General features: G+C 45.8%; 1 protein-coding gene across 1 annotated transcript in view; it reads right to left on the bottom strand.

Moving 5' to 3' along the window:
• Positions 1-27,116, bottom strand: part of atp9a (ATPase phospholipid transporting 9A) — a 36,446-nt gene that overhangs the window by 4,888 nt on the left and 4,442 nt on the right. The window contains exons 3-26 of the mRNA XM_084445281.1: positions 25,983-26,096; positions 25,707-25,815; positions 24,318-24,376; positions 23,241-23,292; positions 22,060-22,154; positions 21,597-21,677; positions 21,385-21,460; positions 20,711-20,787; positions 19,019-19,179; positions 17,083-17,225; positions 16,166-16,278; positions 15,217-15,426; positions 10,550-10,711; positions 9,923-10,015; positions 9,736-9,819; positions 8,508-8,678; positions 7,883-7,981; positions 5,333-5,422; positions 4,993-5,137; positions 4,631-4,695; positions 3,309-3,464; positions 1,399-1,463; positions 685-793; positions 481-538 (exon numbers count right to left, since the gene is read on the bottom strand). Coding sequence (XP_084301407.1) covers positions 481-538; positions 685-793; positions 1,399-1,463; positions 3,309-3,464; positions 4,631-4,695; positions 4,993-5,137; positions 5,333-5,422; positions 7,883-7,981; positions 8,508-8,678; positions 9,736-9,819; positions 9,923-10,015; positions 10,550-10,711; positions 15,217-15,426; positions 16,166-16,278; positions 17,083-17,225; positions 19,019-19,179; positions 20,711-20,787; positions 21,385-21,460; positions 21,597-21,677; positions 22,060-22,154; positions 23,241-23,292; positions 24,318-24,376; positions 25,707-25,815; positions 25,983-26,096 — 2,587 coding nt within the window. The remainder of the gene's footprint in view (positions 1-480; positions 539-684; positions 794-1,398; positions 1,464-3,308; positions 3,465-4,630; positions 4,696-4,992; positions 5,138-5,332; positions 5,423-7,882; positions 7,982-8,507; positions 8,679-9,735; positions 9,820-9,922; positions 10,016-10,549; positions 10,712-15,216; positions 15,427-16,165; positions 16,279-17,082; positions 17,226-19,018; positions 19,180-20,710; positions 20,788-21,384; positions 21,461-21,596; positions 21,678-22,059; positions 22,155-23,240; positions 23,293-24,317; positions 24,377-25,706; positions 25,816-25,982; positions 26,097-27,116) is intronic.

Raw genomic sequence — 27,116 nt, 5'->3', positions numbered from 1 at the left:
ATTACAAAAACTCACTCATCAGTCCGACTCCAACAATTCCACACCCCTACCAGCAAAAAGGAGTGCTCTGGAGAACTGTTTTAATAACTGCACGATAGCTGGAAATGTTCAAATAAACGTGAACCACCACCCGGATTATGCATGTGTACAGTAGGCTTACATGAACAAGGCCTCCCAAAATAGGCTAGATAGCGTCTGTTGTGGCAACCATTTAATTCAGAACTATAGCCTATCGCAGAAGATAATGTAAATACTAAAATGATGAGAAGGATCGGCAAATAAATGACTAAATGTTACTACTGTGTGAATATATATATATATATATATATATATATATATATATATGTAGTAACCGTTGTACCTCAGTCAGTTTGGAGCGTATTCCTGTCAACAGTCGATCTGTAACTGGATCTTGGTTTATGTTCTTACCTTGGTAGATACTTATCAGGACCTATATCAGATCCTGGTTTATGTTCTTACCTTGGTAGATACTTATTAAGACCCATATCAGAAAAGTCTTAAAGGAAAGCGGTCGACCCTGAGAGGAGAAATAAGAATATCAATCAAAAATCCACAACGCCACCAATGATGAAGTTTAATGGCAACTGTACACATACTGTATGTCTACGTATCTGTTCATCTCATCGATGCAATTCTGCATCTACATCCATACAGACATATCACCTTGAGGAGATCCTTGTATAACTCGGGGTACAGCATAGCAACTTCTGACTTCACATCTTTATCCAGAACCAGGGAGAACACGGGGAACATGGTGTAAATAGTGGAGTAGCTGGAGTAGAGAAACATGACAGTCAGGCTCCAATAACCCCGGATTTACAGCCATGGAAATCAGAGATACACTAGACAACTAGGATGTCATCCCTGACATAAATTCGCAGAGTTTTCCATGAAGGGATTTTAGATTTGTGTATGATGTTTTATGTGAGGTCAAACATTCTGATGACTCAGCAGAGTTAATATCACAATTTTACATCAACAACAATACTTCAATACATATGAAATGTCAGTGAGACACGGTCACTACATAGGTCAAATGCCATTGTGATAAGTCACTTCTATTCAGAGGGAGAGGGTCAGAGAGAGAGAGAGAGAGAGAGAAAGAGGAAGGGAGAGGGGGCGAGAAAGAGAGAGGGTGTGGGAGAGGGCACGAGAGAGAGAAAGAGAGAGGGAGAGAGAGGGCGAGAAAGAGAGCGAGGGTGAGAGAGAGGGTGAGAGAGAGAGAGAGGGGGCGAGAAAGAGAGAGGGTGAGGGAGAGGGCACGAGAGAGAGAGAAAGAGAGAGACGGAGAGAGAGGGTGCGAGAGAGAGAGAGGGCGAGAGAGAAAGAGAGAGCGATAGAGGAAGAGCGAGAGAGAGGAGAGAGAGAGAGACCTACCCTATGATGAGGAATCCTTGGTAGAGGGGGACGGAGGCAAAGTAGAAGACGGAGGAGAAGACAGCCTGAGGGAGAGATGGAATACTGGATGTAATATGCATCATCAGCGTTCATCTCACAGGAGAGCAAACTGAGACTGAGACTGACCCTCTGTGCTTCCCGTCTCAGATAAGGACATTTACTGTTACATACTTTTTACAACGTCTCACCGGTCCCGTTGAATCTATTGTAGTCGAGTGTGCGCCTGCTGTAGCTAGCGCAATACTGAGGCCATCAGAGAAAATATAGTCTCTTTGTGTCAGGTTCATGTAAGACAGGCCAGGAATAGGCCCTCAAGTCCAAAATAGTGAACCCAACCTTTAAATTATATATATATATATATTTTATTATTATTATTATTTTTTTTATTTTTTTTATTTTTTTTTATTTTTTTTATATAATTAAAAGTTGTAACCTTTTGAGTGACACATCACTTTCACCTAGAAATAGGTAAACTGTCTGATGACACATCACACAAGTTGGGAGTAAGAAACCAGTGAAACAATAACAGTCGTATCAGTGTCATACTACCGAAGAGCCACAGGTGTCACAGTCACCACACTGACTAATGTGACCATGCTCCTGCAGTGAGTGAGCGGAGGTGTAGCAGACTCAGCGCTGGGCTGCCTGGCCGGCCGTGCCAGACGGAGCACTGTGGTTGTGGGTAGTGTAAATGGGACATGTGGTTTAAGGCCTGGTGAGTCACAGACTTACCCACTGGTCTGGGACTAGGGCTGGGTCTGGGGTTGGAGCTGGGACTAAGACCGGGGCTTGGGCTAGAGCTGGGGCTGGGGCTAGGGCTGGGGCTGGGGCTGGGGCATGGGGCTGGGGCATGGGGCTGGGGCTAGGGCTGGGGCTAGGGCTGGTGCTGGGACTATGGCAAGGGCTGTGGCTAGGGCTAGAGCTGGGGCTGGGGCTAGGGCTAGGGCTGGGGCTGGGGCTGGGGCTGGGGCTGGGGCTGGGGCTGGAGGTTTAGGGTCAATATCAGGAGCTTTTAGAATAAAGCGTGAATAATAAGATATCTACAGGCTACAAATAAATAATTAACAAGCACACAGGTTTGCACCACACTACAAACAACTAATAGTAGTTAATATAGGCTAAGTAAAACAGAGTAAAATGGAATAAAACATTTTTTTTCCTCTGGCAAAGGAAGTCTATTTCCAGCATCTGAGAACATAGCCTGTTCTGACCCACAACCCCAAAACGTGTTCTGAAGTAGAAGTTGAATGAAACTTTTCATGATGGGACAGCGAGATAAAGGAAAGAGGTGATATAATTTGATGAGCGCCAACCATCCCAACTGACAAGATTCCGCACGGCCTTATTAAGCACAGTCATCTCCCTTGAATAGCCTAGATTGCCAAAGTGCTAATTGAAAGATTGTTCCGTGTTGTGACCTGTTGCGGATGAAAGTATATAGGGACATTACAGTTAGTAATTTACATTAGTCGCCTTTATCCAAAGCAACTTTAATAGTTGCATTTAACATAGGTAGCCTAGTGATTGGGGTTGGGTCTAGGGCTGGGGTTGGGGCTGGGACCGGAGCTAGGGCTGGGTGCTGAGATAGAATGTCCTTATCAGACTCAGCAATCAACACCCACCCAAACTCCACCCCCCTCCCCCCAAACTCCACCCCCCTCCACCAACACCCACCCAAACTCCACCTACACGCTCTCCCTAACCATGGGTACCCTGGCTCCAGTCAAGCCTGCACCACTCCCTAGATAACCCTGGCATGACCTGCCAATCCACCGCCCACCTGGACCCCCGGACCCACCCACCTGGACCCCCGGACCCACCCACCTGGACCCCCGGACCCGCCCACCTGGACCCCCGACCCGCCCACCTGGACCCCCGGACCGGCCTACCTGCATGGTGCTGATGCACAGGCTTCTATGGATGACGAACTGGCTCAGGGCGGCAGACCTCTTGTAGCTGTTCCTCCCATGCACCATGAGCAGTCGGCCTAAGTGCTTGAACTGAGTCACGGAGAAGTCTGCAGCCAGAGACGCCTGCTTGCCTTCCTGTCGAGAGCATGGCGGGGGGGGACAAGCCTTAGTAACCAGCAACACGTGTGTGTGGGCTATGATGAATACTGGACGTCCAGGTGCTTTTACGTTTATTGAGAACAATCAGCTGGGAGCTGAAAGGTCAAACTGGCACTGACTACAGTTCACCGTTTCTGCCACACTGTGATCTTACATCCTACAATAGTACAAGTCTGTCTGTCTGTCTGCCTGTCTGTCTGCCTGTCTGTCTGCCTGTCTGCCTGTCTGTCTGTCTGTCTGTCTGTCTGTCTGTCTGTCTGTCTGTCTGTCTGTCTGTCTGTCCTTCTGAAACTACACATGAGCATTGATCATTGGCATAGGCAGGGACTGACTCACCTTCTTAAAATAATGGCCTAAGTCATATTTTTAAGTTTTTCCAAAAAACACACAAAAAAAACAAAATGGCCTCAAGGGACCATGGGTCAACATAAATGCATAGGTTGACACAGGCCATTATACTACCGGGGTAGGAACAGTGTGATCTTTTCAATTGAGGATGTGGTCAATTTTACCCGAGGTGACCAGCATCATGAGATGACTCAGGCCAAAAAAATTGCTTTCCTCAAAAAATGACTTCGGCCATTAGGAGCATTTGCAAGCATTTTTGGCCAAGTCTTCACGGAGTTAAGTCTGCACAGAATTAAGACTGCACGGAGTTAAATCTGCACGGAGTTAAGTCTCTGCAGAGTTGTGCAAGCGCATCCCCAGAAGTAAACAAACAGCTCTTTATACATCCATGATCCCCTGACTCATCGCTGGGAGTCTGTGCGTTCCCGTGTATACGGACTAGTCAATATGTGTTTGAAGTTAGTCGATGACAGATTTGGCCCCGTCTGTGCTCAGCGGGTCGGTTCCAGGCTGTCAATGAGGTATGACATCTGCATGGGAGAGCTGTCAGCGTCAACATCTACACTGGAACACAATACCGTTCTGTCACTGTCACTTCCTCCTCTCCAAGACCGATATGCTTTCACACACGGTTCTTGAGAGGAATCATCTGTGTGTGTGTGTGTGTGTGTACCAGTGCTCCTGGACTGCACCGTGTGTGTGTGTGAGACAGATGGTCGCGCAGCAGCTGGAGCAGCGCTACAGGAAACACAGGGACGACAGAGGGGGGGTGAGACGGAGGGAGGGACTCTTACTTTGCCCTCCACTCCCACGCCACAGTCCGCTTCCTGGATCATGCTGACATCGTTTCCTCCGTCCCCTAAGAGAAACCAAAAACAGCCGTGGATGTGTCACTAAAATGTCTGTGACTCAACAGAGACACTTTGTTGGGAATGTCTATGTGTGTGTGTGTGTGTGTTTGATGCTCTCAACCTGACCTACCGAAGCACACGAAAACAAGGGTCAACAAAGAGTTATTGACATGCAGCGTACTCAGATTAACGTTAATGCATAATCGCCTGTACCCTTCACGCCTGTACCCTTCAATGGACATCAGTTGGCCGGTATGTGACTCGTGGTCAGCTGAAGGCCGGGGGGGGGTTTCGGCGTAGCTCACCTACGGCGCAGGTCAGTTTTCCTGTGCGTTCCTGCAGGAGACGGACTATCTGGGCCTTCTGAGTGGGGGCGCAGCGGCAGCAGACCACGGCCGGACACTGGCAGGCCAGCTCCATGAACTCGTACTCGTAGAACTTCAGACACACCTGCGAGACCGCAAAGAAGCAGCAGGGAGGATGAGAAACCGAGGAGTGACGACCACCGAGACCTACGCAGCGCCGGGGGAACTTCCATTATCGCGGATGAGACTCTCTGATAGCGCAGTTAGACTACTGCTGAATACCACAGACCCCACTTAGAGGGGGGGGGGAGAGAGGGAGAAAGAGAGAGAGACAGATTACCTCCAGTGAGTCTCCTGATATCACTAGCGCACAGTCGTGTTTCCTTCTGAAGGCGTTGAGCTCGAGGTGGGCCTCTCCGCGAGTTGTTACCTACACACACACACACACACACACACACACACACACACACACACACACACACACACACACACACACACACACACACACACACACACACACACACACACACACACACACACACACACACACACACACACACACACACACACACACACACACACACCCTAACCATTAGAGCCACAGTCAGTCTTACCAGATAACAATCAAACCCGCAGTGATAACATAAGTAGCTTTTCTTCATGCAACTGCCATCAACACTCTAGATTACAATCCAGATTCCACAATAACCGATCAACCGCCAACTCCCAGCGAGTGAGCATGAAGCCACAGCCATAAACTGCTGCACATTTCATATACGTAGCAAATCTAAAGGGCCACTCGGGCGTTTTGTTGACGTTTGTAGATGATTGAGTGAAGAATGAAGTCTGGTTATGCTCCAGATTTGTCGAAAAACAGTCCCCTAAAACTGAGTCAAAAGTCAAAACGCACAGATGACCCTGGCAGACATCAATCTGTCAAAACATGTTATGCTCTGGTTATGGATCTCCTTCTGCCATTGGCTTTTCAGATGTCAATCCTGACGCCATGTGTGTCCATCAGGAAGCCTGCCCAGATGCCCATGCCGTCGGGCCAGGGAGACAGGGGTCTGTTTTCATGCTGTGCCAGCCATTGTTATCCTCTTCCAGTAACCTCTGTTGTACGCAAGCTGTAACCTTCCTAGAGCAGCCTCTCCTCTCGCTCTGGAACGCGGCCAGAGGGGAAGTCGAGCGACTATCAAAGCAATTGTGCAGTTTAGAGAAACAAACCTGTAAAACAAATTAGGAAGTGGGCTCTGTTTTGTGTTCCCGGAGGGAGCCGTTCAGCTCTCTCTCTCTCACTCTCTCTCCTCTGTTTCAGAGAGACCACTCTTTCTGAGAGAGACCTGCGAGCAGGCTCTGGTGGAAGGTGATTTATTGAACTCTGGATCCTGATCTCTGGACTGCTCAGAGACAGGGCTGTATGCTTGTCAGAGACAGAGCTGTATGCTTGTCAGAGACAGGGCTGTATGTTTGTCATAGACAGGGTTGTATGTTTGTCATAAACAGGGTTGTATGTTTGTCATAGACAGGGCTGTATGCTTGTCATAGACAGGGCTGTATGCTTGTCATAGACAGGGCTGTATGTTTGTCAGAGACAGGGCTGTATGTTTGTCATAGACAGGGCTGTATGTTTGTCATAGACAGGGCTGTATGCTTGTCAGAGACAGGGATGTATGTTTGTCATAGACAGGGCTGTATGCTTGTCATAGACAGGGCTGTATGTTTGTCATAGACAGGGCTGTATGCTTGTAATAGACAGGTATGTATGCTTGTCAGAGACAGGGCTGTATGTTTGTCATAGACAGGGATGTATGCTTGTCATAGACGGGGCTGTATGCTTGTCATAGACAGGGTTGTATGTTTGTCATAGACAGGGCTGTATGCTTGTCATAGACAGGGCTGTATGTTTGTCATAGACAGGGCTGTATGCTTGTCATAGACAGGGCTGTATGCTTGTCATAGACAGGGCTGTATGTTTGTCATAGACAGGGCTGTATGTTTGTCATAGACAGGGTTGTATGTTTGTCATAGACAGGGCTGTATGTTTGTCATAGACAGGGTTGTATGTTTGTCTTAGACAGGGTTGTATGTTTGTCATAAACAGGGTTGTATGTTTGTCATAGACAGGGTTGTATGTTTGTCATAGACAGGGCTGTATGCTTGTCAGAGACAGGGATGTATGTTTGTCATAAACAGGGTTGTATGTTTGTCATAGACAGGGCTGTATGCTTGTCAGAGACAGGGATGTATGTTTGTCATAAACAGGGTTGTATGTTTGTCATAGACAGGGTTGTATGTTTGTCTTAGACAGGGTTGTATGTTTGTCATAAACAGGGTTGTATGTTTGTCATAGACAGGGTTGTATGTTTGTCATAGACAGGGCTGTATGCTTGTCAGAGACAGGATTGTATGCTTGTCAGAGACAGGGCTGTATGCTTGTCATAGACAGGGTTGTATGTTTGTCATAAACAGGGTTGTATGTTTGTCATAGACAGGGTTGTATGTTTGTATGTTTGTCATAGACAGGGCTGTATGCTTGTCATAGACAGGGTTGTATGTTTGTCATAAACAGGGTTGTATGTTTGTCATAAACAGGGTTGTATGTTTGTCATAGACAGGGCTGTATGCTTGTGAGAGACGGGGCTCTATGTTTGTCAGAGACAGGGTTGTATGCTTGTGAGAGACGGGGCTGTGGGACTGGTGAAGTACTGCTATGGGCCTTGGCCATTCAGAGGATGGCTCTCATTGGTCGGCCAGGGGCTGGAAACTGCAGATGAACCCTTGGACTGGGAACAACCCCGTGTACCGGGCCCATCTGCTCTGAGCCGTACTCTGAGCACTCAACGCAGGCCGGCAGCGGGACACGCCGCGTTTCCTGTCCGGGACTCACAGGTCTGAAGATGTGGATGTCCTGGTTACGGGTCACCAGGTGGGCGTTCTTGGCGGTGCAGGTGGCCGTCTCAAGCTTGTCTCCAGTCAGCATCCACACCTACATACAACATCACAGAACTTTATGCAATGATTAAATATATACTGCTTATATATATATATATATATATATATATATATATATATATATATGTTAAATGAAATTGAGGTTGAGGTCTGTGCATGTTTTTTAAATAATGTTGTTTAGTGATGATGTTTTGGTATTTATTTGATCAGTTTGCATGTGTAAATGTATATCTTTGTATTTATTTTACTGACGTATGTTGGTTTCGTTTGTGCTTTGTTTTGTAACGAGGGGGGTATTCCAGAAAGCGGGTTAAGTGAAAACTTTGCTAACTGAGTTTTCACCAACTCTCTTTCTGGAATTCCCCCCAGAAGACCATTGAAAATTATATATAATAATATATTATACTGATATACAATACTTTGTCTAACCAGCACATGATTGTCAAACCTACAAATAGAATATAGTGTAGGTTTGTCAACGTCTTTATTGTACAAAGCCCTATCAAAATGGCGTCCATGCTTGGCATCAGCTGCTGTGCTGTGGCCGTCTGCCCTCTGACCTTGATGCCCGCGTTGCGCAGGATCTCCAGGGTGGGCCTGACGTCGGCCTGCAGCTGGTCCTCCACCCCGGTCAGACACAGCAGCTCCATCTCCATCTCCAGACTCTCAATCACCGTGGCAACCTTCAGCGAGCGGTCGTGGACGCTCAGCTTGGCCTGGACATAGCGAGCCTGGGGGCAGAGGGCATGCTGGGATGTGGCACGTCCACTAGACGCAGTAGGAGAAGCTTAGAAAAGCACACACAGGGGAATGGCGTGTGTAGGAACGTGGAGACTGGTGAATGGGACCCAGGCAGAAGGAGGAGCCGTCACATGTGGAGATACAGTGTGAGAGTCGGTTTCTGTGAATGGACAATGCTCTTCCAAGTCCAGCTCTGCATAGTAAAGTATGGCTGTATGGCTAGTTTAATTTAAGGGTCAGACTCGACAAACTTATCCACTGTGACACGTCTGGGATGGACAGATGCCCAACGGCCATTATCACCGGGGAACGCCCATCTCCAACTCGGAGAGCAATTTGCGAGTGAGATAAAGAGAAAACAATCTGGGTGACTCACACAGGAAGACAAACTCGGTGACTCACTGAGTGACTCACCACCGCCCACACGTTCACATAGCACAGGCCTGGTGCTGCAGGGGAGACACTGGCCTGCCCTGTCCTGAGAACGGGCGTGTGTGTGTGTGTGTGTGCGTGTGTGTGTGTGCGTGTGTGTGTGTGTACAAGGGGAATCCTAGCAACAAACACACTTTGACATTTAAGAACAATGATAGTATCTGTATCTGTAGAAACTATTTGGCTGAATCGTTCACTGTTTTCGCCAGCAGGCAGGTAGGAGGAACATTTAGGACGAAAAACACCTGGCGTGTGTGTGAGGCGGCCATTCCCTCTGGACAGTGTGTGAGAAGAGCATTCCCTCAGGAGTGACTCACAGATTCATTAAGCAGATCCTCTAGCGGAACTTCTGTTTTGATCATGTTTTGACCAGCACTGTCAGTACTAACAAAGGCCCACTCAAACAACATGGCCGCCAGCGGGCTCCGGGAGCGTAGCTGCGGCTTCTCTCCTGCACTCTGCTTCACTAACGCGTCTGCCAAAACAGCTACCGAACACACAGAAACCTCAATGTTAACTGGCGAGTCCGGAGTCCATTCCTCCACCAGGCAACCTTGTCTTCCTGTTAGGGTCGGGGGTTAGTGGAGCCAGATGAGGACAGTAAGTTTGCCCCACCTCAAAGTCCTGGTACTGCTCCTCAGTGAGGGACTTCTTGGAGACCACCAGGACCCTCAGGCCTTCCCTGGCCATGTTCCCACACTGCGACCGGGGCGGAGAGAGCAGAGCAGAACAGAAATAGACTCAAAAGAAAAGAGGCAAACTCATTACGGTGGAAAGAACGCTGGAAAGAAGGAAAGCGTACCTCTTCCTCCAGCCAATCGTTGTACTGTACAATGCCTGCCATCACCACATCTGCCCCCTTCATGTAAAAGGTGATCTCTCCCGTAGACTCATCCTGGAGAGCAGGACATTTAACCATGATTACATTAATTCAACAAAAAATATTAACAAACAAGGATAATATTGTAGATTCTCTGCCCCTGGGAGAAGGTGTACACGCCATGTGAATTTATAACAGGCCATGACAGAAGGGGCTGATTATTTTAGTGTTCATAAAAGGTCAAAAGTGTTTTCAAGCTCGGGCTTCCTGAACCAGTTCTACTAGATCCAGCCAGGCCAAGAACAATAGTTAATTATCTCCATCTGACTTAGTCATCGAGTTCATAGCAGGGTAAAGCCTTTCTCAGATACGTCTTAGTCTTGCCTATTATATTCACAAATGTAAATATTGTATGTTTATGCTGAACAAAGGTTCCTTACAGGGCTGGTAATAACAGTTCAATAGTTCATAACAGCTGTAATCCAAGTTACAAACCTTCTACCTCTTCAAGAAGACATAAAACAATTTCATGAGGTTTATTATCCATCCATAATGTCAGCACCCACCCAAACTTTGATGTTATCACCAGGATCTCATGTCAGGACTCACCCGGACAATGACCCCCATCCTTTTGCTCTCATAGGTGAAGGGAAACATCTGCAAGATGGTGAAGTTCAGGATTTGTCCACTGGGGGTCCTCAGCTGCATGGAGGACTGGTCTCTTCCCACCAGGGTCAGACCCACACTCTCCGTCCACTGCACCAGTGACACCTAGCACCGCACAACAGAAGAGACAGGACAAAGACAGGCTGGAGAGTCTCTACTATCTACTAGAGATATATCTACTATTTAGTGTCAACTCACATCTTGGGTACATTGACATATCATTTTTATGTGTGCAGTGTGCACTTATGGTCGATATAAGTTCAAGCAGATACGTTTAATTTTATGTTAGAAATTGGAACATCTTCAGCATTTCACAACACGGTGAGATCTGGTCAAGGACACACAGAATATGATGAAAAGACACATTAGTGTTGAGAGGCACCTCAAAGAGCACATTGTTCTCCTTCAGTCCTAATCAATGTCTCCAGCATTTTCACTCAAGAGTATTGATTGGAAAAATAGGATGACAACCATTTAAAAAAAAAAAAACTCTTGGCAGAGGCATATTTATTTTCGTTTTTCTTTCTCTTCTGGAGGCCACATGGATTGAACTCAGCAGATGACATCCATTAATGTTTTGTTGAGAGGGGTCGGGTGGGTGGGGGGTCATTTCTGAACGTAGTTGACTGCACAATAACGTCCAAACCCGGGACCGAAGAGAAAGATCACAAACACATCTTCCTCCTGTCCTCTCTAACGTCCCTCTAGTGACAGCATGTCAGTGCGCCCGAATAAGACGGGAAGCCCCGTGTGGACGGACGGACGGACGGACGGACGGGGGGGGGGGGGGCAGACATCGGGCCAAACCTCCAACTAACAGTGTTTATTTCCTGCTCATGTCCGGTCCGTGGCCATGTTTGGCTGTTCCCTGCGCAGGTCAAGGCTAAGCAGAGCTCTGACTGTCTTGCGTGTGTCGTCCAGTCGGGGGAGAGTGAGGAGAGGTCTGGGGTAGAGACACAGTCTTGGGTAGAGTCACAGTCTGGGGTAGAGTCACAGTCTGGGGTAGAGTCACAGTCTGGGGTAGAGTGAGGAACAGTCTGGGGTAGAGTCACAGTCTGGGGTAGAGACACAGTCTGGGGTAGAGACACAGTCTGGGGTAGAGTCACAGTCTGGGGTAGAGTGAGGAACAGTCTGGGGTAGAGTCACAGTCTGGGGTAGAGTCACAGTCTGGGGTAGAGTCACAGTCTGGGGTAGAGTGAGGAACAGTCTGGGGTAGAGTCACAGTCTGGGGTAGAGTCACAGTCTGGGGTAGAGTCACAGTCTGGGGTAGAGTGAGGAACAGTCTTGGGGTAGAGACACAGTCTGGGGTAGAGACACAGTCTGGGGTAGAGTCACAGTCTGGGGTAGAGTCACAGTCTGGGGTAGAGTCACAGTCTGGGGTAGAGTGAGGAGCAGTCTGGGGTAGAGTCAGTCTGGGGTAGAGTCACAGTCTGGGGTAGAGACACAGTCTGGGGTAGAGTCACAGTCTGGGGTAGAGACACAGTCTGGGGTAGAGTCACAGTCTGGGGTAGAGACACAGTCTGGGGTAGAGTCACAGTCACAGTCTGGGGTAGAGTCACAGTCTGGGGTAGAGTCACAGTCTGGGGTAGAGTCACAGTCTGGGGTAGAGTCACAGTCTGGGGTAGAGACACAGTCTGGGGTAGAGACACAGTCTGGGGTAGAGACACAGTCTGAGGTAGAGACACAGTCTGGGGTAGAGTCACAGTCTGGGGTAGAGACACAGTCTGAGGTAGAGACACAGTCTGAGGTAGAGACACAGTCTGGGGTAGAGTCACAGTCACAGTCTGAGGTAGAGTCACAGTCTGGGGTAGAGACACAGTCTGAGGTAGAGACACAGTCTGAGGTAGAGACACAGTCTGAGGTAGAGACACAGTCTGGGGTAGAGTCACAGTCTGGGGTAGAGACACAGTCTGAGGTAGAGACACAGTCTGAGGTAGAGACACAGTCTGAGGTAGAGACACAGTCTGGGGTAGAGTCACAGTCTGGGGTAGAGACACAGTCTGGGGTAGAGTCACAGTCTGGGGTAGAGACACAGTCTGGGGTTTAGTCACTGGTGACTAAAAGTCCCTACATAGCAACAGCACCACCACTAATGGTAATGTATGTGTGTGTGTGTGTGTGTGTGTGTGTGTGTGTGTGTGTGTGTGTGTGTGTGTGTGTGTGCGCGCGCATGTGTGTGAGAGAGAGAGAGAGAGAGAGAGAGGGGGAGAGAGAGAGAGAAAGAGAGAGAAAGAGAGAGAGAGAAAGAAAGAGAGAGAGAGAGAGAGAGAGAGAAGGAGAGAGAGAGAGAGAAGGAGAGAGAGAGAGAGAAAGAGAGAGAGAGAGAGAGAGAGAGAGATATTTGCCACATGCAAAGACTATGAGTCACAGCCACATTTTGGGTGATTTGTTGAAAGAGAAATGGTTGAAAAAGCAACGGTTGAAAAAACTAATAACTCTTGTTTGGATCACTATGGAAACATGCAATAGTGTTATGACTTGGCATTGTGTTGAGGGGAGTATAATACAATAGACGGGCTAATCCCCTGCCTTTCAGACTACTGTGTATACATTTCTCTGTGGATAATGCCGTAGTTGCCATACCCACCAGCAGGGTGCGCTGTTTCTCCAACAACAAACCCTGGATCACCAGGGACCTAAAGAGGACCTACTGAATGACAAAAATCCAAGTGGTTATGATATGGTCCAGTCATAGAAGTATCCAGGAGTGCACCTGGATGACAGGCTGGAACGGGCCGGAAACCCAGAGGCCATATTCAAGAACTCTCTACTTCCTGAGGAGACTCAGGCCTTCGATGTGTGTAGAACCATGTTAAACATGTTCTACCAGTCTGCTGTAGCAGCGGAGAACTACTGGAGGTTTCTTCAAGCCACCATCAGACTGCTCAATGCTGATTGGCTGGACACTATGGACCTGAGTCAACCTGGAGGGTTCTAAGGCCCTTTGGACAGGACACTCACCAACATACTCCATCTACCTGCCTGGATATGACATACTTACTAACATACTTCATTGCTTGAATCGCCATTTTAATGTAGGCCTACCCTATAGAAAAATCAATCAATCAATCAGTCAATCAATCAGTCGATCAATCAGTCGATCAATCAGTCGATCAATCAATCTATCTATCTATCTATTTTCATGAGTAAATACGATAATAAGAGATAAGTAACTCAAAATACAGTGAGATCCGAGTAACTTGCTTTCACCGGACACACCACCAATGTCTGTCTGTACAGATCTGTAACAACATGCTTCAATCTGGCTCTTCCCTCAAATTGCTCTGACACAAACATGTCTGCTCTGACACAAACAGGTCTGCTCTGACAGCCTGACAGACGAAACCACGGACCACGAAAAACCACGTAGGCAACCGTCGCTCGTACTGTGTGACCACAGACACTAGCAGCCAAAACTATAGCTATATTTAGACTTCCTGAGATGCAATAGGAAAGTAAACTGAATTTGAGCTTTAGATCATATCAAGCAGATACAAAACACCTATTGTAAAAAACAGAAGCACTCCACCAAGAGAGGAAATGGCCACAAATGAATGTGAAGCTTTTGCCATTGTTATTTCTAAGGAATTATATTTCACGGGTGTGCCAAAAACATACAATGCATCCATTGCATGAAATAGGATATACACATGGCTAATCAGCTCAGAGCAGCAGATGTGGCCACATCAGAATCAGCTCTATCAAGGATGGAAACTAAGAGGGGATAAGTGCGTCGGACTGGGGAGCACATTAAGGAAATCCCTATTTATACCACAGGAAATGGATCAAGTTGGATTCCACAGCCCTCCTCCTGGAGATCAAAGGATTCATACTGATCAAGGACATGAGTGTGGAATGCCATTTGTCTCTTCAAGGTTGCCTTCAAAGGTGGCAAGCTGTGCGGAGGCAGCAATAAGGGTCCTAACTAGAAAACCAAGAACTCGCCACCTGTCGCTCTACAGTATATTATGTTCTTCTAGTCACTGTATTTATCGTACAAAAAGCTGTAGAAATGGACTCATGAGTCAGTCTCTTAACGCTGCACTCAACTAGAGACTGAAGACATTCGTCCAGGTTTCTTCGCTAAAAGTGGGTGTTAACAATTTGAGAGATTGAAAATAACCTGCATTGCAGAACCAATGGCAATATCTTCAGGACGGCCTTTCCTAATGGGACGGTGAATGTTTTGTTTTGTTTTGCTTCTCCAATCCTGTTTGTTTGAGGACATAATTTCTAGTAAGGCGGGTCTTTCACACTATTGGAGATGAAGGCAGTGGTTTTGATTGGTAGCGTCGGTTTTCGACGCTGTCCTAGCGATCATTTTCAATGGAGACGTCTCCAGACTTTTGGAGGTGGAGATCTCCAAAGTTTGGTATTGCGAGACTAAGGGACAGCCGTCTTCGTCAAAGAGTTGCCTCTAACTTGGTACAACTAAGTATCTAGGACCGAAATACACATCCTTCGGCCTTCACAGAACACTAATAGTTATCACGATGTGGGCTATCCGTGTTGAGCTGTACCAGCAGCTGTGTTGAGCTGTGCCAACTGCGGACCAGGGGTCAACCCCAGATGCGCGTCCCTCGGCAGTGCGAGGGGGGCGGGGTGGCTACCTCGTCCGGGCTGGCGGCCTGGTAGACCCTGCAGGTGTCCTCGTAGTGTTGCTCCGCCTCCGCCTGGTCCGTCACGCCGTTGGCCTCGTACACCGGCGTCACGTTGTGCACCAGGGCGATGGCCTTCACCGCCTCGTGTACACGGCTGATGATGGTCTTGCGGACTTTAGTGGCTGCCTGCGCCCTGGAGGTCGGGAGGTCATGGGCAGACTGAGGACGACGATAATAAGAAAACGCTGTGAAAAGGACAATACTCAGGGAAGAGATCAATAAGTATTTTTCTATAAGGAATTCAAGCAATGGTCACTGCAACAACTGAGCTCAACTGCTGTCGGGAATAGTTTGAAAACGTAAATCACAGTCCAAACATTTATGAAATATACCTCAAAAGTTCTTGTTTGGTCAAACCTTCCTTACTGTCACCAGACATTTGTCATATCGATGTAGCGTATGTATGTTTATTTTGTTGCTGAAAATAACACTTACCGTTTATTTCGCAGAGGTACCAGTCCAGTTCCGAGCTACGGAACACGTGAAACCTTTTTGGCACATCCTTGAGTCTTAACAATATCACCCGGGAGGGGGGTTGCATGTAAACATAACCAGATGTGTGAAGAAATATGCTCAATTAGCTTTTGCGTCTTGGTCTTGCTATTTTTAGGGTTGCTGTGTTTCCCAGGGTTAATGGAGGCATCATTAAAGGGGTCAACTGTGCACTGGGCTGGAACCTAATCCTGTTTCCTGCTTCACTAACCTCTGGTGTCAAAGGGACAAAGACTGTCATCTGAGGTCAGGAAGCATTCGACCAAACAATAATCACAAACTGATACGTTCCTTAAACAAAGCGTCCATGACTGGGGCTTTTCTCTTGCTTTTTCCCTCATTATTCAGCGTTTCCATGTCCTCGTCAGTGAGAGGTGGAGAGCAGACGAACCGGACTGTTCCTTACCTGTGTGTATGCGCTGAACACATGACTCTGCACCTCGTCCATGGTGTCCATCCCATAGGCCACCGTTCCAAGATGGAGGCGCCTGAACACCATCTCATTCTGGGTCAGGGTCCCTGTGAGAAATATTTATTTAATCAAATATTCCATTTTCTATGTAAATTTGTCATCGGAATAGACCATGCTTTATGTGGTACTGTAAATTACAACAGTGTGCTACAGTACCACATGCAACATATGTTAACGTGTGTCCGTACCTCACTGTTTCAAATGACACAGTGGCCTTCGTGTCCTCCCGGTCGGTTTAAAAGCAGTATCTGCAGTATATCAGGACGGCCTTGGAGGCCCAACACATACATTAGCCTGACCTTTGCCCTTCACACCCTGCTTCCCTAACCACGGTCTGTGTGGGAAAATGGACGATCATTTTATTAGGCATGAGAGTCATAAATCTCGAGAGCTTGAGGCCAACTCCGGAGGATGTGGACTGCTGAAGGTGTGTGACTGTGATGGTGTGTAGAGATGGGAGCTTTCATCTTGATTTAAAGATCCAATAAGTGGCATGGCTCCGAGAGTAGCACACAGCCCAAAGCCCCAGGGACAGGCTGGAGCTAGCACGGTCCTACTGGACACGACCTCAGCAAATCTCCAGCTATCATCTCTCCAGCACATTAGAACAAGGCAGGATGGTCTCACCAGGCTAACCGAAACATAAACAATGTACATTTTACCCTACTGCCTTTGCAAGAAAAAAACGGAACACAGACAAAACACACAACAAAAAACAGAAAACAAACGTCTGTATTCACACTTCACAGTTGACCAGTTCTCACTCAGCTCTCAACTCTTGTGTGATCTGACTTTATGAGAGGGGTCTCCCCGTTTGACATGGAGGACGTGTGTGTACCGGTCTGCCTCACCTGTCTTGTCAGTTAGCAGGTAGGATATGCGTCCCAGCTGTTCAGGGATGGTGCTGGCTCGCACCACCGTTCCTGGGATCTTGGAGTCCTTCCTGATCATCCAGCTGAACACCATCTTGCCCATGTCCAGGTTCACACGCAAGCTGGACACATTAATAACATTTTAATCATGAGAGCCAAGAAAAGCTATTTTGGGATTTTATTTTTAATTTTTTTTAAGTAATAATTAGCAAATGTGTATTTATGTACTTACACTAAGTCACACTCTCCTTAGATGGACTTTAATAGAGCTTTAATAGTTTATTGAAAGTCATTGAGAGAGTGTGTGTTTAAGTGAGAGGGTGAGTGTGTGTTTAAGTGAGAGGGTGACAGTGTGTTTAAGTGAGAGAGAGAGAGAGAGAGAGAGAGAGAGAGAGAGAGAGAGAAAGAGAGAGTGTGTTTAAGTGAGAGAGTGAATGTGTTTAAGTGAGAGTGACTAAGAGGTTTTCTGATGACTCTCTGTTCTGTGCTATTGTTGTCGTTATTGTTCTTAAAGCTATTCTCAGTGCCAAGACACATTTGGTCAGACTCCTCGGAATAGACAACAGACCAGGTGCAAACAGTCAAATAGGCTCTAAAGCAAACATTGTATAAGGGCGTAAAACTAAAGAACTATGTATAGGATCCACCGTGACTATAAAGCTAGCACAAACTCAATGCTATTTTGTCTGATCCGACTACACTGCGCTAGGGTGTATGTCTGTGACCGACCCAGGTTCCTGTCTGCTGTTGTGCTCAATAAACCTTGAGTCTGATCTGCAATCCTGTCCGGCATACTACTTCCTCTCCTCGGCCATTGAATCTTCAATACCAAATCTCCATCATATATCAGAGAGTGTGTGTTTAAGTGAGAGGGGGAGAGTGTGTGATTAAGTGAGAGTGTGTGTTTAAGTGAGAGAGTGTGTATGTTTAAGTGAGAGTGAGTGTTTAAGTGAGTGTGCGTTTAAGTGAGAGAGTGAGAGTGCGTCTTTAAGTGAGAGGGTGAGATTAAGTGAGAGTGTGTGTTTAAGTGAGAGAGAGTGTGTATGTTTAAGTGAGAGTGAGTGTTTAAGTGAGTGTGCATTTAAGTGAGAGAGTGAGAGTGTGTGTTTAAGTGAGAGAGTGAGAATGTGTGTTTAAGTGAGAGTGTGTGCTTAAGTGAGAGAGTGAGAGTGTGTGTTTAAGTGAGAGGTTGGGAGTGTGTGTTTAATGCCGGGTGCAGACTACAGGATTTTAAGCTCGATTTTAGCTCCGATTCACCCCTCCCGACAATCGGGGGGGCGTTCCCGAATCAAGGCTTGTCGGAACCGATTATCTGCCCAAATACTCCTCACCTCATCTTAACGTTCCCGACTGATCGGAGTCTCCCCGATTTTGAATCGTAAATATCAAACATGTTTGATATTTAACTTTGGGACAGCGATGGAATGCTGAGCGGAAACCCACAATAGCCAATGACATTGCATTTCCCTGGTATGAATCGGCACTCTGAAATCGTGTAGTGTGCGGTCCTGCGTCTTGACTGAATCGTGGAGTGTGCGTTCTTACGATTCAAATATTTAAAAAACGGTTGAGATGATCGTTATGTCTGTGCCTCCCACGTTTATAAAATCGGTTAAGATTTGAAAATCCTCTAGTCTGCACCCGGCATAAGCGAGAGAGCGAGTGTGTGTTTAAGTGAGAGGGTGAGAGTGTGTGTTTAAGCGAGAGAGCGAGAGTGTGTGTTTAAGCGAGAAAGCGAGCGTGTGTGTTTTAAGTGAGACAGTGAGAGTGTTTGTTTAAGTGACTGTGTGTTTAAGTGAGAGAGTGAGAGTGTGTGTTTTAAGCGAGAGAGCGAGAGTGTGTGTTTAAGTGAGAGAGTGAGAGTGTGTGTTTAAGTGAGTGTGTGTTTAAGTGAGAGAGTGCATCTGACACCCACCTGATGGGGACGATGTTGGAGAAGAGCAGCAGGAAGCGGAAGATCTGGAGATACCAGAGGCCTGCGAAGTGCTGCAGGGCCACCATGACCAGAGAGACCACCACCAACGCCACAAACAGGATCTTGGTCAGACAGTTCACCTCCAGGTCAAACAAACCCACCTGTGAAGAGAGAGATCATAAAGGACAACATATCTATATATAAACTGTCAGCACAATGTCACATCATGGCCGATAAATTAACAGAATTCTTTCAACAGTCATGCAGGATCTACTGTAAATGACATGAACGTTGATTTACTAAGATCCTAAATAAAGTGGCTAAATTGCGTATTCATTCGAACAAATTACACATCGTAGGTCATCTGCATAAAATAGATACTTAACCTCCCTTTCCCTTCAAGTCCTGGGGCTTGGGACTTTTCTAAGAGTTCAGATAACTGGTCAATGTATATATTAAAAGTGCTGGGGATAGTTTACAAGCTTGATGAACTCCACGGCATTGATTAAAAAATTCAGTTCTTTTCTGTCCATCTTTACAGCACACATGTTTTCTGAATACTAAATCATATATCTTGCCCCCAATACCTTTTTGGAGCAACTGGTATAAAATACCATTGTGCCAGATTGAGCAGAAAGCGAAAGCTTTCTTAAAATCAACAAAGCAAGCATATCTTTTTCCTTTATTTGTTTGATGTTTGATGTTTTTGAATGAGTGTGTGGAGGGTAAACATGTGATCTGTGGTTCTATGTCTGGGTATACATTGATTTCAACCATGCAGAGCTTGAAGGGGAACATGTCCCTACTGTACGACATAGCGCTCAGACCACGGATGAACCAGTGGAGATCCCAGCGGTGATAGAACCATAAGTTAGGATGACCCAAGGGCAAGGAAATGCAGAGTTGTGAGAAGTTTGAGCCTGGCTTGTACTGCGCAGCTCATTCTTGTGACTGGCTCTAAATCATCGGGCATTTCATCCGAAAGCTCTAAAACCGCATTGCTGTACAGGCGATATGTTTGAATTATTTATGTTTCTGACATTTCAAAAGCACTAACAGGTGTGTACAAAAAACCAATGTGTTCTTTGATTTTGCCGACATCTCCTTCTCACTAAAATGAGAGCAGTCATCTTAATCCCACTTTTTCTCACACTATTATGCACACGCCCATAAAAATGCCCCAGCATGCACTTCAAAAATGCACATATGGACAAGATGCGCATCTGGCATTTGAGAGACACAATCCTCTGTTTACCCCGTTAGTACATCACCGCAGATAAACAGATACTTTATTGATCCCAAGGAGGAAATTGTTGAATTGGATTTTTTTATGCACATGGTAACAGTTTTTCACATGGTTTTACAAAAGCAGACCTTTAGTAGATCAGCCCTCTAGCGCATGACTTTATCCGGTGAATGTACCACCTTCAGGTCTTTATCTGTGGTTAGTACTAGGACCTACCTTGTGTCTGGGGTTGTGTTTATCTGTGGTTAGTACTAGGACCTACCTTGTGTCTGGGGTTGTGTTTATCTGTGGTTAGTACTAGGACCTACCTTGTGTCTGGGGTTGTGTTTATCTGTGGTTAGTACTAGGACCTACCTTGTGTCTGGGGTTGTGTTTATCTGTGGTTAGTACTAGGACCTACCTTGTGTCTGGGGTTGTGTTTATCTGTGGTTAGTACTAGGACCTACCTTGTGTCTGGGGTTGGAGGTGTTCATCACGCTGCGTAGCTCCTTGCCAGTGTAGATCACCACTCCTATCACCGTCCCTAGTGAGAGAAAACTCAGGTCACCTCGCTGTCTAACCACAAACCTTAGTGAATGGTAGGAGTTCATACACACAGGTCACCTCGCTGTCTAACCACAAACCTTAGTGAATGGTAGGAGTTCATACACACAGGTCACCTCGCTGTCTAACCACGAACCTTAGTGCATGGTAGGAGTTCATACACACAGGTCATGTCGCTGTCTAGCCATGAACCTTACACATGGTAAGAGTTTATAGACTTGATCTGAGAGGATGTAGGACAGTAGGTACATTTACTTAACGACCACCATGTCACACAAGTCAGACTTTGGAGGGTCAACTTCTTTAGGGAGACATGTACTGTTTTTAATGATGTGTGGTGGAGAGGGAGGGTTGCTCCTGGCTACTTCCTGGTAATTAGCTGTGCTTCAGTGGAGAAGGAGGGTTGGACCTAGCTACTGCCTGGTAATTATCTGTGCTTCAGTGGAGAAGGAGGGTTGGTCCTGGCTACTTCCTGTTTATTAGCTGTGCTTCGGTGGAGAGGGAGGGCTGGTCCTGGCTACTTCCTGGTTATTAGCTGTGCTACAGAGGAGAAGGCGAGAGCCAGAACGATGTTTACCAGAAGCGATGACGGTGCTGGCCCACAGGGTGTTCTCAATACTGAGGCTCTCGTTGACAGGAGGGTCTCCGTCCTCCTGTAGGAAACACACACACGCACAATGAGCTGATCGTTAGTCTTGTGAAACAGCAAGTTATGTTGAGAGAATCATACAGGCCTTAGTATTTTAAAAGTAATGTGAAAGAAAAGTGTCCAAGTAAGTTAACACTCACCCTGGTGAAAGTGCCAATGAAGTTGTGGATGTCGATGTTTGGTTCCTCCGCGTACACATACGACCTAATCTGGAGCAGGTCCTGGAGAGAGATTACAGTAGGGATTAGGAGGAGCAATTTATGAATTAGAACAACCAGGATGCCCTGATACCATGACGCTTGATTTTGAAAATGGTTTTAATCAATATTTTATAGTGATCAAATAAGAAAACAGTTATATACAGTAAGCTATATTTAGTATTACATTTGTACATTGTACCAGCACCAGTACATTGTACCCTCATGGCTACAGTGTCCACAGGTTCCATGTGTCCCACAGTGGGGATCTAGAGCTGACGGCACTGTTCCACGTTCTCTGTGTTCTCACGCTGTGTTCTAGAGGGAGGGTCTGTGTTCTAGAATGAGGGTCTGTGTTCTAGAGGGAGGGGGGGCGTGAGCGAGCGCGGCCGTCCGGAACACTCACGCCAGCGGTGGGCAGCCTCTGGGTGCACCCCACCGGGAGGCGCAGTTTCCAGTCCGTCTCCCCGTCAAGCTGGTCCGTGCGCAGGAAACACGACCCTGGGGGGGAAGGCGAGTTACAACCACAACTGCTCCATCTGGCACAGACGCACACATTCGCCTCTAGGGGGCGGTACTGGATAGGCTTGAACATTGCGCAGGACAGCATAGATCCATGAATTTCAGCATAGATCCACGAATTTCACCGTTGTATCCCCTGCTATACAACTAATGCTGTGTTTGTCAATTAATTTGCTTCTCTAAAACGGTCACATGCATTACATTGTTTCATTGTGTTGTTTGGAACTTTGTAAAAGTAGTGGAGATGAACTGGGAAGTAGAGGCATGTAGCCTGCTGGCCCCTCCCCCCTGGCCAGCCCGCTGCTCAGCACCCTGGGCCCTGGCTCTTCATAATTGACCTAATGGCCTCCACATGGAAGAGAGATAGCAAACACTCTTTCCAGTAAAACAAAGCTGTCGCTTCCCTTCCCCCACGGCAAAGCCCAGCCCAGCATGCATCTGGCTTGTGGTACTCCTCCGAATGGTCAAATAGGACAGTGTAGTTGTACTCTTCTACCATCTTGCTTCACTACAGATAGAATGCGCATCAAAATCTTCCCACAGGGGACGCTAACCTTTTTTAGGCTGTCCTAAGTGACAGATTATTTTCTACAGAGACAGATAACCTTTAGGCGGTCCTGACTCATGTATTCTACAGGGCTTGTTGGCTTTGCATGTGATTCATTGCGTTTGTCGTCACTTGAACAAAACTTCAATCGCACATTTGTTTATTCAGATGTAGTCCCCACGTTTGTGCCTTGGTCTCCAGTTTTATCTTTGCATTTTATACTTTCTTTCTATTCTGCTTTGCATGTCTTCATTTTCCTTAACAAAAATATCCAGAGCGTATCTGGGAGGGTTGAAAAGTAAGTCCGTGCGTCTTCTCCGACCACACCCGTCATCACCATGACACATGCTCCTAATGTCAGAGCAGCCCCCGCTAAACCACTTTTGAACCACTACTGGACCCAATTACAATTTAGACATTGCTGGACTTCCTGTCCTTGGTCAGGGCTAATCCCTCCAGCTCAGCACCAACGGCCGGGCGGTTGTAGCGGTGAGGATGAAGGACCAGCAGATGTTTACCATTTCTCTCCGAGGTCCTTAGAAAGATCATGTCAGCAGGAACACGCTGGTTCTAAGAAGAAAAGACCAACAGAACAACATGAGTTCAAAATGCATCCCGCCCCTCGGACTGTAGAAGAGGCTTTAATGTGTCACGTGATATGACCTGCATTCCCAAACACTATAATAATGTGTCACATTATCTGCATTCCCAATCACTATAATAAACCCTCCTGCAAATCATTCTGGCCTGGCGCTAAGTGGGCCTCTGACCGGCCTTTCCACTCTGCCTGACCCAGTCGCTCCACTGGGAGCCCCTCTCAGAGTTACTGGAAGATTCATTTCCAGTACTGTATATCTTGACAGAAGTCAAACATTGAGCTGACTGGGCATGGATTATTTTAAGTGGTCGCTTGTCAAGCAAAGATTTACTGTTACATCAAAAAAAATTTTTTTTCGAGTTTTTCGTTTAGTTTTCTCTTTTCAACTGTTCATTTTAGCTTGATGACGAATTAAGTACCTAAATAAATGAACATTTTGTGAGTTAAACTGAATTAAATAAAGTTTTTTATTTATTTCACTCATAGAAATGTGAGTTGAATGTGTGGAGTAACATGTGTGACCTTTCCTTGCTGGGCTGAACTGTGTGATTCAGAGAAGTGCCCAGTTGGTAACCGAGGACAGGACTCAGTTCTCATATTTCAAAAAGAGAATCCACTCTTTCTACAGGAAGAAAACTTCAGAATGCTTAAAATTATTTGGATAACCTTAACCATTACAATTTACAGGGTAGTGGCATTCAAGATAAAGACAGTATCTACAGAGAATGTCACTAAATTTGGATTTGTGATCCAATTAAGTGCATTTAAAGTTTGTGTCAGTTATGTATGCACTGAGTTTGACAGACTGAAGCTAAGCATTGATCACAAGATTACAAAATCTTTACTAACTCCTTTCACCTCAGTCACCAGTCTAGCACAAGAGATTAACAAGCCACTCATGATTCTTTGTCATATAAACGGCAACTTGACAATGCTGTTAAGTACTGGGCTTATTCACAGATGCAGATGCAGGCAACATTCACAGACCAACACAAACCTTCTCCACGATTATAAGGTCCCCAACTTGAATACCGCTGCTTTTAACCTTCACCGGGCCTTTGAAAGAGAAACCATGCCTTCAATCAATATTCAAGATGCATATTTTTATCTAACACATTTTAAATAAATCCATAGGATTATTTTAACATTTACAGCACATGGCTGTCTGAAAATAGTTGTCTGTTAAAAACACAAATCTATATGTATTGTTGGATTGGCAAATGAGGATAAAGAATACATATAACTTCTATCTAAAGTTCTATGGTGATGCCATCCTTGTTTTATTGAGGAATGCATCAGGGCTGCATAAACAAGTGAAAAGCTGAAGCATCCATTTAAAAAGGTTCCCATAGTTGTGACAGGATTTATGGCCAGGAGACAAACTGGTACTATAAACATCTTTCAGAAACACTGTTAAAAACCCCTTTCCTCATACTCCTTTGTTTCATGGGCAGACAGTCCACGTCACACCACTATTCACCTCACTATTCATCCATCTCCCCTGGAGTAACAAAGCCAATGACCAGCTGTTGTTCTAGATGTCCCTCCACTCAGTTTGGGAGAGTAATTTTCCATGAAGATCTGAAAGAATGTTGGGGGGGAGTTGAGCCTTTTCTCTCATTCCGTTTGGAATGAACAGGCAAAATTGTTTGGAGTGGGTCGGCGACCCCTGACCTTTGGAGTGACCTCTGGCTTTTGCATATGTAAGGCATTAAAGCACATTAATATTGCTATGCATTACGTTCACAGGGCTTCAAAAAGTGGTCTGCTCCACTACGACAATAAAAGTGTAGGGATGTTGATTTACATACACATCTGAAGAGAAGTGGCAGCTTAACATAAAAATCGAAATAAGCTTCAGACATACTCTGAGAAAAACACTGGGCTTCTCTAGTCTGTCATGAATAAGAAGATGAATAAGATGTATTTAAGATAACAGACTTCAAAATAAGAGTCACGGTGGAGGACGAGACTATATTTTGTTCTAGTAATAAGTTATTACTCCCGAGCATAGTAATCAATCCGCAGATCCCTCCCATGTCGTGAGGCGTGCACTGGGGCCGCTATCATGGAAGCAACCATTCATTGTGTTTATGGGTAAAACAAGCTGCCAGATCAAAGGGGTGAAGTGATGGAAACCACAAGAGGTCTCCAGGTTTTTATTGCTGGTAGCACTTTATTCCAAACCCTCTTATGTACACTTTTACATCTCTGTTTTGAATTAAGCAGCACTCTATAACCACGGCCCTATCAGCTTTAACAGGGAAAGCCTCACAATTGAAAAAATAAACTCTTCAACTGCGAGGCATTAAAGTTGAGTCATAAGTATAATTTGCATTGTAAGCAGAGTTTCCATTGTAAGAGTAGTTTAAGCGGCTGAACTCACCTCTTGTTGAGAGCTTACTGTAAATCTGGGAGTTCACCTCTTTGTCTCGAAGAAAACATCTAATCTCCTCAACCGCATCTCTCATGATGGTAACAATCAGAACGATTCCCTAGAATAACCGCCAATATGATCATTAATGTCATTAACTCATGTCATTATCATCTCAGAATAACACATACTATCATGCATTAGATGGCATAACACTATATCATTTCACGATAAAACAATATTCTGATATTCATTAACTTTGGCATTTATTGGTCAAAATGCGCTCACCAAGGGGACCCAGTAGGTGTAGAGGGCCCCGAGTCTGAGCTCGTTGACAAACTGAGAGCAGGCCAGGAGCAGGAAGTACAGGTTGAAGAAATACTTGAACTGATTAAACAGCACCTGAGACACAAAACACAAAGCAACGTGAGCAGAGCGAGCCACGCCTCCTCAGACTGGCAGCCATGTTTCACGCATGTGGTTCGAAATAAAGAATTCTGGGAACTGAACGCAGAGAAGGAGACTTCAGCGGGTAATCGGAAAGAAGTGATCGGAAATAAATAATCTCCAACTCAAACACGATAGGATATTAGTAACTCGTCTTCACAAGCTTTTCCTGTGCCGCAGCCAATCACAGTTGAGTATAGATTTAGCACTTCTGCGACACCTCTACTGGGTTTCATTGACACCGATGTGCCAGGTGACAAAGGAATGCTTGTGTTCTGTCGTCACTACTGTACATGCCAACCTCTCCACAGCAGGTCAACAGCAGAGCACACACACACCCAACAAGAAGAACATGTTGATTTGAGACTTTGACTGCATACAGCCTCTCTACAGCAAATAAAAAAAACATAATTTGCAACGCAAAAAGGTCTCCGGTCTTGGCTTTTGTTTTTAAAAACAAATCTCAGCTACTTTTAATATAAATGGAATATGGAGCATCTTGGCAAAAACAAAACTATCTGACACTACACCAACAAACACAGAAGTACACACTGAAGAATAACTATCGTCCGACGAGAACACTGAAGGTTAACTGATAGAGTTTTACAACAGGAGAATTGAATGATGGACACTGTCCAGTAGGGCTGGGTATCGATTAGAATTTCAAGAATAGATTTGATTCCGATTCACAAGGTTCAGAATTGATTATCACGATTCAATTAGATTCGATTCAATATTGTTTTGGTTAGTGTTACTACAACCTGTTTGTTTTTTTGCTGTAACCTTAATTACATGATTGCAAAGTTATGCAACACATCAGTACTAGGGCTGAGTATCGATACTGATTTCCAAAAATGAATGAATGAATCATTGAATGAATGAATGAATGAATGAACTATTCATTCCTTCATTTATTCATTAAATAAAAGATCGATTTTGGGATTCATGAATCGATACCGAATCATTTGATTCAGA

This window comes from Borostomias antarcticus (genome assembly GCF_949987555.1).
Source record: "Borostomias antarcticus genome assembly, chromosome: 11".
Lineage (NCBI taxonomy): Eukaryota > Metazoa > Chordata > Actinopteri > Stomiiformes > Stomiidae > Borostomias > Borostomias antarcticus.
Note: the sequence above shows the minus strand (reverse complement) of the source record. Positions and strands in the feature narration are given on the sequence as shown.